The sequence below is a fragment of the Chiloscyllium plagiosum genome, unplaced genomic scaffold, assembly GCF_037043375.1.
Source record: "Chiloscyllium plagiosum isolate Xiang-an unplaced genomic scaffold, Cpla_swu_hap1 HiC_scaffold_33, whole genome shotgun sequence".
In the NCBI taxonomy this organism is placed as follows: domain Eukaryota; kingdom Metazoa; phylum Chordata; class Chondrichthyes; order Orectolobiformes; family Hemiscylliidae; genus Chiloscyllium; species Chiloscyllium plagiosum.
In genome coordinates, this window is record NW_028270171.1 from 6,036,130 (window position 1) to 6,057,077 (window position 20,948).

Sequence of the window (20,948 nt, forward strand, 5' to 3'; positions counted from 1 at the left end):
TAATGTTGCGCCAACCTGGGATTTTTACCACGGCACTTTCCTGGACACTTCAGGGCAATTTTATCTTTAAGTATGGCCAATCCACTGAACCTGCACATCTTTGGACTGCAGGAGGAAACCCCATGCAGACACGGGGACAATGTGCAAACTCCACACAGACAGTCACCCTGAGGGGGGAATCGAAGCCAGGTCCCTGGTGCTGTGGGGCAGTAGTGATAACCACAGAGCCATCCAGGGATATGCATGTGGCAGTGACCAGACAGTCTATTTTTGTGAAGATGGTTGAGTAATTAAATAGTTGCCACAATACAAGAGAGAGAGGGAGCACCTCTGACCACCGTCAGCACAAGAGAAGATCAATTTAACATCTCATCCTGCCTCAATGTGTGTTTGATGCTCCAGACGAACAAGGGCGGGCAGTAAAGTCATAGAGAACAGGAAAGCTAAGAAGACAACCATTTGGCCCATTGAACCTTGTACTGGTTTTATTTCAAAGAACAATCCAGATAAATTGTTGTGTCACCATAGTCATGCTAGACCATAGGGGCTGCTCACTTATTAGAGAGAGAAGTGACTGGTGGTGGTTTAACCTGAGGGTCCCCAGACCAGGATTGTTGGTTTGCAGAGCAGTGTGATGCCAACTACATGGGTTCAATTCCCATTACCGGTTTGAGGTTACCATGGAGGACTCTCCTTCGCAACCTCTTCCCTCACCTGAGGTCTGGTGGCCCTCAGGTTAAATCACCACCAGTCGCTTCTCTCTGTAATGAGAGAGCAGTCCCTATGGTCTGGTAAGACTAATGCGACGCAACCAGATAAATAAAGAGGAGGGGATGGCCTAGTGGTATTATCACAGGACTGTTAATCCAGAGACCCAGGTGATGTTCCAGGGACCCAGATTCAAATCCCACCAAGGCAAATGATGGGATTTGAATTCAATAAAAATCTGCGATTAAGAGTCTAATAATGACCATGAATCCACTGTTGTTTTTTGGAAAAAAAACACTTGGTTCACTAATGTCCTTTAGGGAAGGAAACTGCCACCCTTACCTGGTCTGGCCTACATGTGACTCCAGACCCACAGCAATGTGGTTGACTCTTAACTGTCCTCTGGGCAATTAGTGATGGACAATAAATACCACCTAGGCAGGGACGCCCTCATCCTGTGAATGAATAAATGTCTTGGCGTGCCCATTTGCCACTGGGGGAGGGGACCTCCAGTAGAGGGCTCTCTACGCGGGAGTCCTCCCCCTTTCTCTCGGGGATCTGGGGTGGAGGGTGCTGCATGCAGCGGTCCCCTGCAACTACAGATTGCGGTGGTTCACGGACTCCCAGCCCAACTGCTTGTTCTGTGGCGCTGTGGAGTCCGTGGACAGTGTATATATATTGGGTGTGGGCGTTTGCACTCCCTTTTTGATTTCCTCAAAAACCTCTTCTGTTTTTGGTTGCACTTCAGTCCTATGCTCCTGATCTTCAGACACCCGGTAATCCGAGTGTCTCTGGAGAAGGGACACCCTGGAGTTGTTCAGGGAGAGATGGGCGCCACAGGGAGTGGAGTGCATTATTTCCCCCTCCAATTCTATTTTGATTTAACCCTTGACCTCCCCTTTACTGTTTGACCACACAGCACTGCCCTTTGATGTAAAGGGCACTGCTTGTCACTGGCCACTCGGGTGTTTTCCTATCTTCCTGGTGGTGGAAATTGAATAAAGATTCGTGCACCTTGTGTCTCACACGGCACACACACACCATGGGTGCTGGGGAAAGAATAAGCACTACTGCAGTTAGGGGGTAGTGTGGGGTAATTAAAGAAAAAAAAAACCAGGAGTGTTAGAGGTCCTGTTCACAAAAAAAAATTGCAGCTTTGACAAGGTCACCCATTTCCAGAGGCCATGAAATGAGAGGAATGTGTGTGTGGTTCATATTGACCTGTTCTGCCAAAGATGGTATCACCTCCTTTTGTCTTTTCTCTTAGGCCTCAAGCAGCTCAATATGGGCCAAAGCTGTTTGCAATGCACGAAATATCTGCTGTTCATCTTCAACCTCATCTTTTGGGTGAGTGAACCCTTATCTATCTTTTCTGTTCGATAATGTTTGTGTTCAGTCAGGGGCATTGCGAGGTCAGCATTGGCACGGAAGAAGGCTGTGTCCAAATAGATAAAGTGGCCGTACACCATGCCTACTGTGCTAGTTTCCATGGGAGATTGCAGAGACGTGAGTTACTCTGGATCCCTGCTCTCTGGATGCTGGATTAAGATCCACCCCACCCCCCACCATGAGTAGTACTCTTACTCACAGACGTTCCACACTGTCACAGTCACAGCAGTCAAATGGGATTGTCATTGCCCTATCCTGACTCATTCAGAGCTGGGAGTGTCCATTGTTGCAGCTCAAGGGATGATCATGACCCAGTGGCGTCACAGGTGGAGTATTAATCCAGAGACCCAGGTAACATTCTGGGGAAACCCGATTCAGAATCATCATAAAATCTTGACAGTGTGCAAGCAGGCCATTCAGCCCATCAAGTCCACATCAACCCTCCGAAGAGCATTCCACCCCTCCCCCCAATCCTTGTAACCCTGCATTTCCCATGGCTAATCAACCTAGTCTGCACATCCCTGGACACCAAGGACAATTTCCCAATGACAATCCACCTAACCTGCACCAATTTGGACTTAGAACCATAAAACCCTTACAGTGTGGAAGCAGACCATTTGGCCCATTAGGGCCACACTAACCCTCTGAAAAGCATTCCATCCAGACCCACTCCTATCCCTGTAACCCTGCATTTCCCATGGCCAATCCCCCCCTAACCTGCACCTCTTTGGACTGTGAGAGGAAGCCAGAGCACCCGGAGGAAACCCATGCAGACACGGAGAGAATGTGCAAACTCCACACAGACTGTCGCCCGAGGTTGGAATTGAACCTGGGTCCCTGGCGCTGTGAGGTAGCAGTGCTAACCGCTGAGCCAGTGTGCCAGCTAGTGAATCCCTCCGATGGTGGAGTTTTAAAAATCCGGAATTAACAGTCTAATAAAGATCATGAGGCCATTGTCAATTATCGGGGGAAAAATAAAGCTGGTTCATTAATGTCCTTACCCTGATCTGGCCTACGTGTGAGTCCAGACCCACAGTAATGCTTAACTGGCAATTAAAGATGGTCCTGTCCAGATCTGACCACATTCTGTGACTGAGTGTTTTGGTGAATACAAAGACCCAACAAGTCACTGTCTGAATCTCCTCCCTCCTGCTGACATTTCTCTCTGTGAAAATCATGACCTTTCTAGAAAGATGTTATTTCATCTGCAATGAAAGCAAGTCCAAAATCATCAATGTAATCAGCAAAATCTGATTATCTACTGGCCCTCCAATAAAGGAGGAGAGCCAAATACGCCTAATACTGTAAAACAGATGATTTAAAAATGTATGTTATTCATGAAATATCAGGCTTGACCAAGTGCCAGTTGGATTAAATTTCAGAGATAAAGCATTGGGTAGTAAATCCCTTTAATAAGGAAGGAGACTTCTCCTTCAACAGTTCAAGAGCGTTCCAATATGGGTCCAACGGCTGAGTGGGTGGAATGGGGGAAGGAAAGGGTCTCAATAATAGTCTTTGACTTCACTGCAATTGTCTAGAGAGTTTGAACCAAGCATGTTAGACCTTGCCTTTAGACCCTGTGTGTTCCACACTGCCAAGGAAAGTTGGGAGCTGTGCCCAACAACTAACAGCAACCAAATGCAACTCATCAGACAGTGGGAATAGCTCTTGATAAAATCCTAACCCAATAGTGTAATGTAACTCCAAAGTATGGGGACCCCGGCAAGTGTTGCATTTGAACAATGTCTCGGTCCCCGAAATTAAGCTTTCATATTACGATCTTCAGATGTCCAAAAGCCCCTCCACCGCTTGAAAGTAGAGTCACAGGTAGATAGGATAATGAAGGCATTTGGTATGCTTTCCTTTATTGGTCAGAGTATCGAGTACAGGAAATTGGTTAGGCCACTGTTGGAATATAGGTAAAAACAATGACTGCAGATGCTGGAAACCAGATTCTAGATTAGTGGTGCTGGAAGAGCACAGCAGTTCAGGCAGCATTTGAGGACGCTGCCTGAACTGCTGTGCTATTCCAGCACCACTAATCCAGATACTGTTAGAATATTGCATGCAATTCTGGTCTCCTTCCTATCAGAAAGATGTTGTGAAACTTGAAAGGGTTCAGAAAAGATTTACAAGGATGTTGCCAGGATTGGAGGATTTGAGCTAGAGGGAGAGGCTGAACAGGATGGGGCTGTTTTCCCTGGAGCGTCGGAGGCTGAGGGGTCACCTTATAGAGGAATATAAAATTATGAGAGGCATGGATAGGATAAATAGACAAAGTCTTTTCCCTGGGGTCGGGGAGTCCAGAACTAGAGGACATAGGTTTAGGGTGAGAGGGGAAAGATATAAAAGAGACCTAAGGGGCAACTTTTTCACGCAGAGGGTGGTACGTGTATGGAATAAGCTGCCAGAGGAAGTGGTGGAGGTTGGCACAATTGCAACATTTAAGAGGCACCTGGATGGATATATGAATAGGAAGGGTTTGGAGGGATATGGGCCGGGTGCTGGCAGGTGGGACTAGATTGGTTTGGGATTTCTGATCGGCATGTACAGCATGTTTCCAAGCTGTACATCTCTATGACTCTATGACTCTGCCTCGTTTGTGAAGTGCAAATTTGAGTCAAAGTCAGGGATTCAACTTTCCCCGTCTGGAGGCCTTGAGACGGAAAGCCAAGTTGAAGGAGCACTGCAGCGTCTCCACACGAGAAATAGGAGCAGGGTTAGCCTTCTGAGGCCTGCCCCACCAAACATTGTGACCACGCCTGATTGATACCCTCCACATCACTTTCCTGCCCACCTCCATGATACTCCAAGAGATAACAAATCTATCAATCGCTGCTTCAAACATATTCGATATACGGAGTAACATCACAATTGTCCTTGAGGGTCATTCTCTCATTAGAGAGACACAACTGGAGGTGGTTTAACATGAGGCCACCACACCTCAGTCGAGGGGAGAGGTTGAGAAGGAGATGGTAACCTCAGCCTGTTCAGGGATTGAACGCACGCTGTGGGAACAACTCTGCGTCACAGACCAGCCATCCAGCCGACTGAGCTAATTAGTCATGGTAGAATACCCACTGCCCGAATGGGATAGCAATTCAGTTTGTAACACTTTTGAGTGAATATATTTTTCCACATCTCATCTTTGATCATTTGCTTTCTCATGTGTCTGGACTTCCTTCCAGTGGAAACAGCCTCCCAGTATCTACCTTCTCAAGCCCCTGCAGAGTCTTGAATGTTTCAATTAGATCACCATCTCCTTCCAAAGTACAAAGAATAATTACCCAATTTTTTTGTTCAGCATCTTGTCATAGACAGCTCTCCCATCCCAGGCACCAACCTTGTGAACCTTTGCCGAATCACCTCTAATGCAGGTACATCCTTCCTTCAATATGGAGACTAACAATGGTCACTGTCTCCACAGCCCTCTATAGTTCTAGCAAGATTACCTTATTGTTATACACGATCTCCCTTACAATAAAGGCCAACGCACCATTTGCCTTCCGAATTACTTGCTTTGCCTTTATGCTCAGAAGTTTATTTCCATTCATTCATGGGATATGGGCCGATACTTATTGTCTGTCCCTAATTGTCCTTGAGGTGAGTTGCTGTCTTTTAAATGAAATATTCACTTGTCTGCCCCTCTCACATGAAAGATCCCCTGGCATTGTTTGCCCCACTTCAGTCCCACTTTCCTTTGTTGGGGGAGGGGAGGGTCGGTTAGCTCAGTTTGCTGAATGGCCAGTTTTCAATGCGTAGTGATGCAAACAGTGTGCACTCAATTCCCACACCAACTGAGGTTACCATGAAGGACTCTCCTTCACAACATCTCGCTCGCCTCAGATTAAACCACCACTAGTCTCTCTCTGTCTCTCTCTCTCTAATGAGAGAGAACAGCCCTGTAGTCTGGTAAGACTATGGTGACTTTGATTGAGGGACAGTAAAGGCAAAGTAAAAAAACAATACTCTGGTAATTACACACTGCTACCAATGTGGGCAAGTTGTTTCCTACGTTTTACAACACTTCAAAGGTTGGCTGAAATGTGCTTTGAGTTGATTAGAGTGGATTGGCCATGGGGAATTTAGGGTGATGGGGTAGAGGGTTAGGTCTGGATGGAATGCTCTTTGGAGTGTTGGTGTGGATTCAAGGGCTGAATGGCCACTGTAGGGATTCTAACCATGTGGAATTGACTTTCTGAAGGACCTCCCCCTCCCTCTTTTTTTTATGATAACTATTTATAGTTACCTGATGGCCTTTAGTCACCTGTCTTTTATGTAGCACAATCTACTGTGAAGCACCTTGTGGTGGGGGGGGGGGGGGGGCGTCCCCTTCCTGGCCATGTGAAGGATGCTATGTCAATGCAAGTTGTTGTCTCCTGTTCCAGCTGGGAGGCTGCGGCTTGTTGGGAGTCGGAGTGTGGCTGGTGGTGACCCAGGGAAACTTTGTGACCCTCTCTTCGTCCTTCCCTTCTCTCACCGCTGCCAACTTCTTCATCGCTGCGGGCTCTGTCATCATGATCGTGGGCTTCCTGGGCTGCCTCGGAGCAGTGATCGAAAACCGCTGTCTCCTGCTGAGCGTGAGTACCAAACTGCACCAAATCTCACAGGGACCCAGGTTCAATTCCAGCGTCGGGCTACTGTCTGTGTGGAGTTTGTACATTCTCCCAGTGTCTGTGTGGGTTTCCTCCCACAGTCCAAAGATGTGCAGGTCAGGGTGGATTGGCACTGGGAAATTGCCTGATAGTGCCCAGGGATGTGTGTAGGCTAGGTGGATTAGCCATGGGTTACAGGGATAGGGTTGGAGGTGTTGGGTCTGGGTGGGATGCTCTTCGGAGAGTCGGTGCAGACTCGATGGGCTGAATGGTCTCTATCTGCGCTGTAGGGATTCTGTGGGTAGGTAACCCAGTGACTGTCTGCCCACCTCTGACCCATGCCCCCTAGCTGGGCACAGTAAAAGGCAGCTCACCGATCTGCTTACCAATCCAATCGAGATGAATATGACCCTGACTCTCCCCTGGTAGAGTTGGGGCAAGCAGCAGTCAGAAGGTTGACATTGACTACTTTGTCAGAAGCATTGGAAGGATTGGGGTGGGTGCCCCACGTGCAAGATGGTGTCTCACTCTGTGATCCCTGGGGCCATGCTGTCATTCATCTTGGAAGGACTAGCCATTATTGGGCTCAGACTAGATTCCTGCTCACTGTGGGTTCCAGCTGTAGGACAGCCTAGATTCCCATTGGCTGTTGCTGCACTGACTCTCGTTCTGAGGCAGTACATGGTGCCTGTAAAAGCCAGCTTGCTGAGGTTGTGTTCAGTGCGGGTTTACTGTCAGCTCTGGTCCGCAACCCGCTCCGTCACTCTGCGTGTTAGCCATAACACAGCAGCTCGCATTCCTGCCTCTGGCTGCATCAATAGGCTGGACGTCCAAGTCTCTAGACCAGACACTCGAGTGCAGCACCCAGACTGTTGCACCTCGCGCAGTACTGAGGGTGTACTGTTGGAGGTGCTGTATCCTGGATGAGATGTGAAGCTGAGATCCCATCTTCCCTCTGAGCTGGGTGTGAATGATTCCATTGGCTATCTGTTGTGTCAATTATTGATCTGCTGTCCTCCTGGACCTACTTGACAGACATTCTTCCAAAAATAAAAACACCTACATGGTGTCTGAAGGAAGGCAGAGACTTTTGGACCGAATGTGAAGCCAGGTTTGGGACTTGATTCTCACCCAGTGTAAACCGCAGATTGGTGCTAGTCTGGACCTGAGTGCAGTGTTCCAGAACATTCTACCGTCACTATCTGCTGCTGAGGATTGTGGGGGGGTGGGGGTGGCGGGGGTCAGTACCTCATGTCTCTGACTTTAGTCAGTTTCCAATGTCAACTTCTCACAACCTCCTCCTCCTTCTTCCTGGCAGTTCTTCGTGGTCCTCCTGATCATCTTCCTTCTCGAAATGATCATCGGAATCTTGTTCCTGTGTAACCAAGAAACTGTAAGTGTGGGTGATGGGCCAGCTTTCCCTGTCACTGCCCCAGTGTCCTCCCCTCTCTCCTCTCCCATTCTTAATGAGCATCTACATCACACACGTAGAGCCCCACTGCTCACTGAGGAATACCTTCCTCAAGAAGTTCGGAAATAGTGATCTTAACAAATGACTGACTGTATGGGCACAGTACGCACTTCCTACTCCAGAAAATAAATGTTCTTTTTTTCCTTTGAAATCACAAGATCACATTTGCAGAGGACATAAAATGTTTTGCAAGGTAAATTAGAATTCACAACGGGTGAACGCGCAAGCAGTGGGACTTGGGTGTACACTGAAATCCCAAAACAATGTCACTCCAGTTGATCAGCTCGGGTCCAGAATTGACTCTGACTGATCAGCCTGTGGTACGATATCTGGGTGACCAGATGCCGCCAATCGCACCCACTGATCATAGAACATAGAACATTATAATGCAGTGCAGGCCCTTCAGCCCTCGATGTTGCGCCGACCTGTGAAACCAATCTGAAGCCCATTGAACCTACACTATTTTATTCTCATCCAAATGTCTACCCAGTGACCATTTAAATGCCCTTAAAGCTGACGTGTAGAGAGTGTGGTGCTGGAGAAGCACAGCAGGTCAGGCAGCAGGAAAATTGACGTTTTGAGCAAAAGCTCTTCACCAGGAATGAATATTGATATTGTTGTTTATCAGACCCATAATATGTTGAATTGGCTGTCAGAGATTTCAAAAGGTTTTATTGCCAATCTATAGTTCAGCAGAAACAACAGTTTCTACATTTCCCTTTTCCCTTTCCAGAAGTTAATCCCTTCCTGAAGAAGAACCCAGCTCTTTCTTTGTGTACCTATATATCCAGAGGTGCTCTTACACACAACCAAACGTGTTTCCTTTTCCCATCACCAAGTCACATATGTTTATTTTTACTCATCTATTAACCACTGCGAATAAATCACCCGTGTTCCCTGACAAAAGTGAGGGATAGAGGGAGGGATGAACCCAGTTGTTAGGTACAAAGTTCAATGATTTTCATCTCTCGTCAGTCAACTCTAAAGCTGCACTGAAAACAATAAATGCTGGAGATCACAGCAGGTCAGGCAGCATCCATAGAGAGAAAGCAAGCCAACATTACAAGAGTAGATGACTCAAAATGTTAACTTGCTCACTCTCCACGGATGCTGCCTGAACTACTGCGATCTCCAGGATTTCTTGTTTTCAGTACAGATTCCACCATCTGCAGTAATTTACTCCTCCATCTCTGAAACTGTTCTGATTTAGCTGTAAAGGGATTTGCATTTCTAATACTGACCATTGGAACGGATAGCTCACCCACACAAACCCATTTTCTCATGCATTGATTTAGATAAACCTGTATGCGAAGGAGGAGCTCAAGAATGGCCTGCAATTCTACAACACATCGGGAAACACTGGGCTGACCAATGGCTGGGACATCGTGCAGACTGATGTAAGGTCAAGCCCTCTGGTTTACCATTCCCTTTGCCTGTTACTGACTAGAGAGATTGACTAGGGTGAATCTGACCATCTTTGTGTGTTTCCTTGCCTGTCCAGTTCCGGTGCTGTGGTGTCGTCCATTACGAGGACTGGTTCAGTGTCTTAAATGGAACCAAAGTGCCCACCTCCTGCTGCTTCAAGCTGGTCCAAAACTGTTCAACTAATCCTAACACCTGGTGGAAAGATGTGAGTCTCAATCTGATGTCGATATCAGCCAGAAGAGATCCTGACGGGGAGGGCCACTGCTCAATATTTGGGATGGGCATAGAATCGTAGAAGGCAAAATTGAGCTCTGCAGATGCCGGAAATCAGAGTCTAGATTAGAGTGGTGCTGGAAAAGCACAGCAGGTCAGGCAGCATCCGAGGTGCAGGAAAATTGATTTTCCTGCTCCTCAGATGCTGCCTGACCTGCTGTGCTTTTCCAGCACCACTCTAATATAGAATCCCTACGGTGTGGAAACAGACCATTTGGCCCAACAAGTCCACACTGACCCTCCAAAGAGTATCCCACCCAGACCTATTCCCCATCTCTATTATGCTACATTTACCTCTGACTAATGCACCTAACCTACATATCCCTGGACGCTACGGGCAATTTAGCATGGCCAATCCACCCTAACCTGCACATCTTTGGAGGAAACCCACACAGATACAGGGAGAATGTGCAAACTCCACACAGCCAGTCACCCGAGACTGGAATCAAACCAGGGTCCCTGGCGCTGTGAGGTAGCAGTGCTAACCACCGCATCGTATAAGGAAACAGTTAGACTGGGCTTGTATCTGCTGGTGTTTAGAACAGAAAGGCAACTCAATTGAAACATATGTATTCTGAGGGCGCTTGACCAAGTGGATGTGGAAAGCATGTTCTCTTTTGTGGGGAAAGTCCAGAACTAGAGAGCACCATCTACAAATAAAGGATCATCCATTTAATACACAGCTGTGGAGAATCTTGTTCCTCTCAGAAGTTTGTGAGTCCTTGGAAATATTGTCCACAAAGGTGTCTTTGAATCTTTTTAAGGCAAAGGTGAATGGATTCTGGATAAGCGAGGAGGTGAAATGTTATTGGAAATTCAGATTTGAGACTACTGAATGGTGGAGCAGGCTCGAGGGGCTGAATGGCCTACTCTTGGTGGATGTGGGTGGGTAAAGTCCCTGAACCGTAGAAAGGTCGCCCTGGATGGAGTGCAGGGGAGACTCACCAGGTGGATTAAATCAAAAATAAACAATTATACTAGATATGATAATTTCTTTTTTCCAGACGTGGATATGGGTGTCGCTGGCTGGGCTAGCATTTACTGCCCATCTCGATCTGTCCTTGAAATGCTGATGGTAAAGAGTTGAATGCCCTCCTCCTAGTTATCTCTTTTAATGAGAGAAGGAATGCATTTGTCATTGGAAACACAGCCAGAGCAAATCTGTTACAAATCTAGGATTTGAGCACTGTTCAGCATTGTGGACTGTCCTTTTAACTCTTAAAGCTGCATGTCAACATGAGGGTTTGACTTGACTGAAAACAAAAAATGCAGGAGATCACAGTGGGTCAGGCAGCATCCGTGGAGAGAGAGCAAGCTAATGTTTGAAGTCCACTCTTGAAACGTTAGCTTGCTTTCTCTCCACGGGTATTGCCTGATCTCCAGCATTCGTTGTTTTCAGTACAGATTCCAGCATCTGCAGTAGTTTGCTCCGTCCTATGGATTAACTTGTTCCCTTGTGCCGGTAGGCATGCTATGAAAAGGTCATCGAGTGGTTGAAGGACAACGTCGTGGCTGTCTGCATCTTTGGGCTTTGCATCCCAGTGCTACAGGTATGTTACTTCAACTACTGAGAGTCATAGAGTCGTAGTGATATACAGCACAGGAGCAGACCCTTCGGTCCAACTCATCCATGCTGACCAGATATTTTTAATTAATTTAGTCACAATTGCCCATATCCCTCTAAACCCTATTCATATCCCCATCCAGGTGCCTTTTAAACGTTGTAATTGTACCAGCCTCCCTCTGGCAGCTCATTCCATACACACACCATCCTCTGTGTGTGAAAAGGTTGCCCCCTTAGGTCTCTTTTATATCTTTCCCATCTCACCTTAAACCTGTGCCCTCTAGTTATGGACTCCCCCACCCTAGAGAAAAAACTTTGTCTATTTATCCTATCCATGCCCCACATGATTTTATAAACCTCTATAAGGTCACCCCTCAACCTCCGACGCTCCAGGGAAAACAGCCCCAGCCTGTTCAGCCTCTCCCTATAGCTCAAACCCTCCAGCCCTGGCAACATCCTTGTAAATCTTTTCAAGTTTCACAACATCCTTCCTATAGGAAGGAGACTAGAATGGCACACAATATTCCAAAAGTGGCCTAACCAATGTCCTGTACAGCCTCAACATGACCTCCCAACTCCTGTACTCAATACCCTGACCAATAAAGGAAAGCATACCAAAGGCCACCTTCACTATCCTATCTGCCTGCGACTCCACTTTCAAGGAGCTATGAACGTGCACTCCAAGGTCTCTCCGTTCAGCAACATTCCCGAAGACCCTGTTTTGGGCGTGCTCCTCTGATCCCCAAACAGACTTCGGTGATACTAATCACAGTAGTTTACCATGTAAATTTAGTAAGCATTTAGGGAGGGAAATTGTATGTTAGTCATTATTACAAAGGTATTGGAAAATGAGACTAAAGACATGTTACTATAATTATACTGGGCAGTGGTGAGACCACATCTGGAGTACTATGTGCTGCTCTGGTCTCTTTATCAATGGAAGAATATTCTTGCTCTACATGGAAGGCAGTGACATTGCTCTCCAGATAATAACTTTCTGAGGTCTCTGCATTCCTTCCATTTTAGCATCTTTTGGTTTTAATCATTTTGTCTCTGACGGCTATCTTTCATTTGCCCAGACTCTAGAATTTTCTCTCTCTCCCCAGGCTCTTTCTGCTCCTTTCAATTACAATTTAAAATCAAGCTCTTCTGTTTTCAGCTCCTTGGTTTAGTTTCTAACTTGTTCAATTGTGACCCAATGCAGCCCTTTAGGTTGTTTTGTTACATTAAAAAATGCTTTTTAAATGCAAATTATTGTTGTTGTAAGATGCTTTCCAATGCAATGAATTTAAAGCCCAACCTTTGTTTTCAAAACTCTTATTGTCTACCTGTTCTATCACTGCCACATCCTTTGACCTGGTAACCTCTCTTCCATTTGTTTTTTAAAAGGTCCCAGGATTGGTTTCTGAGACAGAAACCAAGACACATAGAGTCATAGAGATGTACAGCATGGAAACAGACCCTTTGGTCCAACCCGTCCATGCCGACCAGATATCCCAACCCAACCTAGTCCCACCTGCCAGCATCTGGCCCATATCCCTCCAAACCCTTCCTATTCATATACCCATCCAAATGCCTCTTAAATGTTGCAATTGTACCACATGTTTGTTTTGTGGAGAGAGTATATCGACTTGCTCAGTCTTAACCTCTCATTCCACACCCAGCATTTATATGTACTACAAGGCCCAGCATACCCCCTATTTATGCACCCAAAATAATTACCACCTACTGCTATCGTTTGGGCTGTTGTGGTGCAGTGGTAGCATCCCTACCTGTGGTCCAGGAGACCTGAGTTCAAATCCCACTTGCTACAGAAGTTTGTCATAAAATTCCTGAACAGATTGGTTAGAAGATTTCAACAAAGATATGAACAAATTGTGACAAGACACAAGTGTATGTGGTTGACCAGACACCAACAGCCCTTGTTCTTATTCATAGAATCCCTACAGTGTGGAAAGAGGCCATTCAGCTCATACTGACCCTCCAAAGAGCATCTCACCAGAACCCAGCCCTGTAACCCCATATTTAGCATGGCCAATCCACTTAGCCTGCATGTCTTTGGACTGTGGGAGGATATCGGAGCACCCAGTGGAAACCCACACAAACGCGGGGAAAATGTGCAAACTCCACACAGACACTGGCCCGAGGCTGGAATTGAACCTGGGTCCATAGCGCTGTGAGGCTGCAGTGCTAACCACTGAGGACTACTATTCCACAGCGTCAGGGATCCAGGTTCGATTCCAGCCTTGGGCCACTGTCTGTGTGGAGTTTACACATTCTCTCTCAGTGTCTGCGTGGATTTCCTCTGGGTTCCTCCCACAGTCCAAAAATGTGCAGATTGGATGAATTGGCCATGGGAAATTGCCCATAGTGTTAGGCACATTAGTCAGGGTTACATGTAGGGAAATAAGTCAGGGTGGGTTACTGTTTGGAGGGTCGGTGTGGACTTGGTGGGCCAAATGGCCTGTTTCCATACTGTAGAGAATCTAATCTAATCTAGTCTTACTTCTCAGAACTTAAGCCCCTAAAGCCCTTTTACTCATTCCCCTCCTTTTAAACCTAGCACGGGACCCATTTTTCACAACACAGCTTTCAGTTCCTGTCCCAAGTGGCTTTGGCATCACACTTCTTTTTTCATGTTTTTTCCACACAGCCTCTGAGCATTTTCTGTGTGAGATGTACTAGGTCATATGTAATCTGTGAACTTGTAGCACCGAGATATTTCTTCCTATCTTAAGTCTTTTCTCTCCCCTTTGTTTAGTCTCTTCCCACGTCCATGAACGATGCGTTACAAAAAAAAAATCAGTGTCATAGTTCTCGAAACATTAACTCTCTCCGAAGAAGATGCCAGACCTGTTGAGGCTCTCCAGTGTTTGTCTATCTCTGTCTCTTTTGTTGCTCCTCTGACTTTTCCACTCTTGGTTCTCTCTAAGCTCTAATCTTACACACCTTCTTCTTTGAGATATCAGCCCTGGCTCAGTGATAGCTTTGTTGACTCTGAGTCAACAGGACCTGGGTTTAAGTCCTCCTGCAGACCCTTGAGCATTTGGAACAGTCTGACATTCCCAGTGCAGCACAGAGCTCGCACTGTTGTTGTTTTGTATGAAAATCTTCAAACAATGTCCAGTCCGTCAGGATCTCGTAGCATTAATCGAATTGAATTGAACTGAGTTGAATTAGCTTTGAGTACAGTGAAAAGTTTACACTCACCACTTACAACATCATCTTAGGTACAAAGATACCTAGGTACAGTTTCTTCAGTTACAAGATTAGTTGCAGACCAACAATGTCACCAACACACTGTGCCATCTTAGGTGCAGAGTAGCCAGGGACAAACCTTACTTACAGAATAGAGACGTAAAGGAAAAAAAAAAGTTACATTACGGCTGTATGCAGCATAGCCATAGGTCCAGAAAAACAAGAAGCAAAGTTTAAAAAGACAAACATCACAGTCTCTCTCTCTCTCTCTCCAAGGGTGTTATTCGAAGAACAGCAAAAGAGAGTTGCCTGTAGTATCCTGTCCAAAGGCCACCATCATTAACACATTAGAATTAGGTTTTATTTCATGTGTACTCCGTACAGGGGATACAGGGATAGAGTAAATGTCACCATTCCCAGTGCCATCTTCAATACAAGATACTGAGGTGCAAAATCTGAGGTAAAAAGAAGAAAAATAATGAAATAAGTTAAAAGCTCAATGTTACAGTTATTCTTAGTATAAAATTGTGAATAAGAAATAAAATTCAAAGTTCCAAATTACAGTCCTTGTTAAGGCATGGACCTGCAGTCGGTCCACACTGGGCTTCCCCCACGAAGGCTCAATCTCCCCCACCCTGCACTGGGCTTGCTGTCCCCTCCCGCCCCCCCACCAACTCTCTCACACACCCCCACCCCACGCTGGGCTCACACTTCCCAATTGCCATACCACCACCAACCACCATCCTCCCTCTCCCATGCTCACATCTTGCGGTCATTGTGATATAGCTCTGCATAAATTAGCAGCCACGTTTACTCTATGATGAGAATGGCCACATTCTGCTATTTTATTGAAGCGCTTTTGGTGGTAGTTCTGAAGGTGCTACAGAAATGCAAGTCTCTTTTGTGCAGCTCTCAAGTGACGTTTCACCAAAACTGTGGTGTGGAAACCAAAACAGATTTGAAATGCCCCCCTTCCAGCCATCGGGTGTTTGAAACCCTTCGCTCCTTATGTTCATGACCTCTACATCTGTCTCAGAACCCACTCCGCCCCCGGTCTTTAGAGTCTGAAAATGCAGCAGGGGTGAAAGATAGACCTAATTTAAAATGGAATATTTTAAGAAGGTAACATGGACCCTAACTCTTTCTAATGTTAAAGGCAACTGTGGTGTTGTGTTCCAGATGCAATTCAACTGGAAAACACGACGTTAAGCAAAATACAATTTATTTGAACAGCACAGTTAGAAAACAGCAAAAGAAAGAAGAATTTAGTATAACAACTCTGTTGGAAAACTTAACAGAATAATAGGTGCAGCAGGGAGGGACACCCCAGTCTCTACCTGTAACTGAGAATGTTTTATTTTCCGTCAGATACTTGGACTAATTTCCTCCTTGGTGATGTACTGCCAGCTCGTGAAGACCGAGAAGCAATACAGCTGAAACAAAGTCATCGTTTTCTCCGAGTCTCCTTGGACTCCCGTCTCTGTGGATTCAGAGAGCATTTCTCTGTCCTGTACATAGGCTGTCATCAAGTAGACAGCTGAATGAATGAGTATCCTGCACAGGGTTATAAGACCGCTTGCAGCATTTTAAAACCATTATTAATAAAAGTAAAAGGTTATTTGAATTTAGGATTCCCTGCCAAAAGGAGAGAAGAAACACAGACGCTATTGAGTTATTCGATCCGTAGACGCTGTAATTAAATGCTATAATGCTGTAACTGCTTCCTATTGATGTCACGTGCGGATTCCAGTTGTGTTCTTTGACCAAAGCAGCTGCTCAAGAACATGCACTGTACCCTTCTGTCTGTTAATGGGAAAGTGCTTTCACTGTCAGAATGTGTAAAATAAAAATGTTTTTGTAAAAATAAGTTTGCTGGTCGTGTTTTCCCAATAGATTCATAGAGTCACAGAGATGTACAGCACGGAAACAGACCCTTCGGTCCAACCCGTCCATGCTGACCAGATATCCCAACCCAATCTAGTCCCACCTGCCAGCACACAGCCCATATCCCTCCAAACCTTTCCTACTCATATACCCATCCAAATGCCTCTTAAATGTTGCAATTGTACCAGACTCCACCACTTCCTCTGGCAGCTCATTCCATACACGTACCACCCTCTGTGTGAAAAAGTTGCCCCTTAGGTCTCTTTTATATCTTTCCCATCTCACCCTAAACCTATGCCCTCTAGTTCTGGACTCTCTGATCCCAGGGAAAACACTTTGTCTATTTACCTTATCCATGCCCCTCATAATTTTGTAAACCTCTATAAGGTCACCCCCTCAGCCTCCGACGCTCCAGGGAAAACAGCCCCATCCTGTTCAGCCTCTCCCTATAGCTCAAATCCTCCAACACTGGCAATATCCTTGTAGTTTTGCAATGCCATGACTCCCAAAGATAACTCTACCTCACTGGGACAATTTCTCAGGGAGGGCTGCAAAATGTCCAATCTAATTCCTTGAAAGTGGAGTTGCAGGTAAACAGGGCGGTGACAAAGGTGTTTGGCACACGTCTTCAATGGTCATAGCACGAAGTATAGATTGAGTATAGGGGTAGGGCGTCATTTTGTGGTTGTACAGGACCTTGGTGAGGCCACCTTTAGAATACTGCATACAGTTCTGGTCACCCTCCTGTTGGAAGGATGGACACAGAAAGGATTTACAAGGATGTTGCCGGGACTGGAGGGTTTGAGCTATAGGGAGAGGCTGTTTTTTTTTTCCCTGGAGCATCAGAGGCTGAGGGGTGACTTTATAGAGGTTTATAAAATCATGAGGGACATGGATAAGGTGAATAGTCAAGGTCTTTTCCCTAGCAAGGGAGAATCCAAAACTAGATGGCATAGGTTTAAAGTGAGTGGGGAAAGATTTAAAAGGAACCAAAGGTCAACTTTTTCACACAGAGGAAGCGATGGAGGCTGATACAATTACAACATTTAAAATGTATCTGGATGGGTATATGAATAGGAAGGATTTAGCGGGATATGGGCCAAAAGCTGACAAATGGGACTAGGTCAGATTTGAGATGTCTATTTGGCACAGACAGGTTAGACTGTGGAGTCTGTTTCCATGTTGTATGACTAATTCCACAACCTCGTTCTCTCAATCAAACATTGTCAACTCTGGTTTTATCAATGGGTCTCCTGTCCCCAAACACTGCACACCACCATTGGTCACTCAACCTGTCCTTCCTTATGGCACCCACCAACCTTTAGTCAAGCAGAAAAGAGACTGTTTCCCTTCAACCCCAATTTGGATAGTTCAGGATTGTCACTCAAGCAGCTTTTTATAGCTCATATTTAACCTATTCTTCCTAATCAGCTTGTTCAGATATGTTATTACATGTCTCTGAAGGAGGTGGGACTTGAATCTGGGCTTCCCAATACAGATGTAGTGACATTACCACTGTGCCACAAGAAGACCTGTCAAAAAAAAGTGTGTATGTTGAATATTTTGATTCTGAGAGAATACATTAATAGTTTGAGATTCTGGGGCGGAAGCAGAAATAGGCCATTCAGCCCATCATCTAGAATGATTACAGTGCAGCAGGAGGCCTTTTGGCCCATCCCCTGTGCATGTCAGCTCTCTGAAATTATCCTAGACCTTCCCACAAGGGGAAACAACTTTTCAGGTCTACTATAAGAATCTGATATGTTTCAATGAGGTCATCCCACATTCTCCGATGAGTACACACTCACCATCTTGAGCAGAGAGATCACTGATTCTGGAATCGTAACTTTGATACAGAATGGAAGAATGCTATGCTGGCTCTTCCCTTTCCCAGTGACCCAACTTCTTTTAGAATCCCTACAGTATAGAAGCAGGCCAACTGGCCCACCGAGTCCACACTAACCCTCTGCAGAGCATCCTATTCCTGTAATTCCCATGGCCCATCCACCAAACCTGCACATCTTTGGACTGTGGGGGGAGACCAGACCACCTGGAGGAAACCCCACGCAGACGCGGGAAGAATGTGCAAACCCCACACAGTCACCTGACAGTGGGGTCAAACTCAGGTCCCTAGTGCTGTGAGGCAGCAGTGCTGACCACTGAGCCACTGAACTGACCATTTTTCCTGAGATCTATTCATCCAGTTCCCTTTCAAACATTACTAAGAGTCAGTGGACGTCACTTTCACCGTAAACACTGGAAGCTGAGTCAATGTTTGTTTTTTCAAAACTGAGTTAGTTTTTTGATGGACAGCAGAGTCCAGGGTTACGGGTGGAGGGACAGGAGGCAGACAGGAAACTGGAGTTGAGAGCACAACCTCGTTATTGAACGATGGTGCGCGTTTGAAGGGCTTAATGGCCTCCTGCTGCTAAATTGAAATGTTGCCAGGTATCTGCCTCCATTACCCTTTCAGACAGAGCATTCCACATTGCAACCACTTATCCATTTTTTAAAAAAAAAGGCTTATCTCTTAGAGTCCTGCCCTAAATCTTCTGCCAATTATCCCAAATCTGTCCTCCCTGGATTCCTAGCCTCCCACCACAGTTTTTCCCTGTTTACTTGATCAGGTTCCATAAAGAGGCACATGAATTTTCAAACTGATACTTTAAGTGAAAATAATCACTAGGGGCAGCACATTCTCTACACCAAATTCCACTCTGAATCCATGTGTCTTTGAGAGGTTCCCAACATCTGCCTATATTGTCTGTCAGCTAATAGATGAGCAAAAAAGCATATAATTTGCAAACATTCTGAACGCCGCAATTAAAATTTCCAAGCCAATGCTTTGAGACTACAGTTTTGTATCATTTTTGCCAGCAGCATCTCATCTTGAGCACTTTATAATTTCTGTGAAATAAGCAGATTCTATTTTTATTCATTTGTGGAATGTAAGTGTCACAGGCAAAGTGAGTATTTAATAGAACCCTGACAGTATGGGAGCAGGCCATTTGGCCAACTGAGTCAACAGCAACCCTCCAGAGTGCATCCCACCCGCACCCACACTGCCTCTATAACCCTGCACATCCCATGGTTGATACATATAACCTACACAATGGGGCAATTTAGCATGGCCAATCCACCTAAACTACACAGCTTTAGACGTGGGGGTAAACCAGAGTACTCAGAGGTAACCCACATAGACAAGGAGAGATCAAACAAACTCCACACAGACAGCCACCCAAGGGCTGAATCAAACCCAGATCCCTGTGAGATAGCAGTGCTAACCACAGTGACAGTGTGCTGCCCATCCATCCCTGACTGCCATCCACATTGAGAAGGCAGTGAGCAATCTTGAACCCTTGCATGACATTCATTTTGAGATTTTCCCACTTGTTACAACAAAGCGTGTTGGATATTGAGGTCCCTTAGAATCTGAATTTTCCTGATATTCACTGTGCAGTATGAAATTTCATTAAGCAGGTCTTACAGCAGAAATTAACTTCCTAAAATTGTAGCATCGGAAACTAAAAGGGAAACATTATGAGAAACACAGAGGTCACGATGTGCATTGAACTGGTGCCAAACCTACCCCATTAATGTTTTCAAAAATAGGAACGTTTTGTTCTTAGAAGGAATAAAAACTAACCTTCAAATGGAGATGGGCTAAAGGGCAATGATCATTGAACATCCCGAGTTTCTGTTCCATGGTCATTGGCTAAAGGGTTCAGACAATTGATTGGCACAGGGTAAATTTCCTGCCCCTGGAAATACGATACAATCATAAGTGCCAAGGGCAGAGGGGAGTTCTCAGAGGGCAGTCCTCAGGGAGCTGTCTTCTTCAGGTAGAAGATGGACCAGAAGAAGAGGAGGAGGAGGACCCAGGGAAGAGTTTCCGAACTCCTCGGCTGCAGAGCAGGATGCTGCTGCACCACTTTAACACGGCCGAACCATTCCAGGCCAACAGGCTGTGTGCCCTCTGGCATCAGCGAGCCATGCCCAGGTGTCAGGGCTGTACACTTATCCCACTCACTAACGTACCTCACCTAAACAGCTGCTTCTTAACAAACTCAATAAACGGCCAGAAAATCGCTTACAAACCATCGACTGCCTATATTAGGTAACTGATCACAAAACCCATAAAATCAACAGGTAGCAAGCTAGACTTTCAGAGGGCAGTGATGAGGTGGTCAGATAGACAGACATTTCTGTCCGCAGAAATTACCCTGAGCTGCCTGTTGTCTGAGTGTTCCTTGGCCAACATCTCTGTCTCAGGCCTGCTGAAGTGCTCCAACGAAGGTCAATGCAAGCTGGAAGATCAGCACCTCGTTTTCTGCTTGGGAACTCTGCAACTTTCAGGACTCAATATTGAGTTCAACAACTTAAAGGCCTGAGCACCTTCTCCCATGTCCTTATCCCAATCCCCGAACATCAGGTCTTGTCA

General features: G+C 45.8%; 1 protein-coding gene across 1 annotated transcript; it reads left to right on the plus strand.

The window, feature by feature from the left end:
- The first annotated feature begins 1,971 nt into the window (after window positions 1-1,971).
- On the plus strand, window positions 1,972-16,490 carry LOC122542129 (tetraspanin-4-like). Its single transcript, XM_087978239.1, has 7 exons — window positions 1,972-2,055; window positions 6,486-6,677; window positions 8,011-8,085; window positions 9,459-9,560; window positions 9,665-9,793; window positions 11,328-11,411; window positions 15,992-16,490. The coding sequence occupies exons 1-7, from the start codon at window positions 1,993-1,995 to the stop codon at window positions 16,058-16,060; spliced, it is 714 nt and encodes a 237-aa protein (XP_087834365.1). The 5' UTR covers window positions 1,972-1,992; the 3' UTR covers window positions 16,061-16,490.
- The last annotated feature ends 4,458 nt before the right edge of the window (window positions 16,491-20,948 follow it).

Bases quoted from the DNA above. Each gene is read 5' to 3' on its own strand.
- LOC122542129 (XM_087978239.1), top strand. From the start codon at position 1,993: ATGGGCCAAAGCTGTTTGCAATGCACGAAATATCTGCTGTTCATCTTC. The intron at 8,086-9,458 runs GTAAGTGTGGGT...GCATTGATTTAG, and splicing joins TCCTGTGTAACCAAGAAACT to ATAAACCTGTATGCGAAGGA. The intron at 11,412-15,991 runs GTATGTTACTTC...ATTTTCCGTCAG, and splicing joins TTTGCATCCCAGTGCTACAG to ATACTTGGACTAATTTCCTC.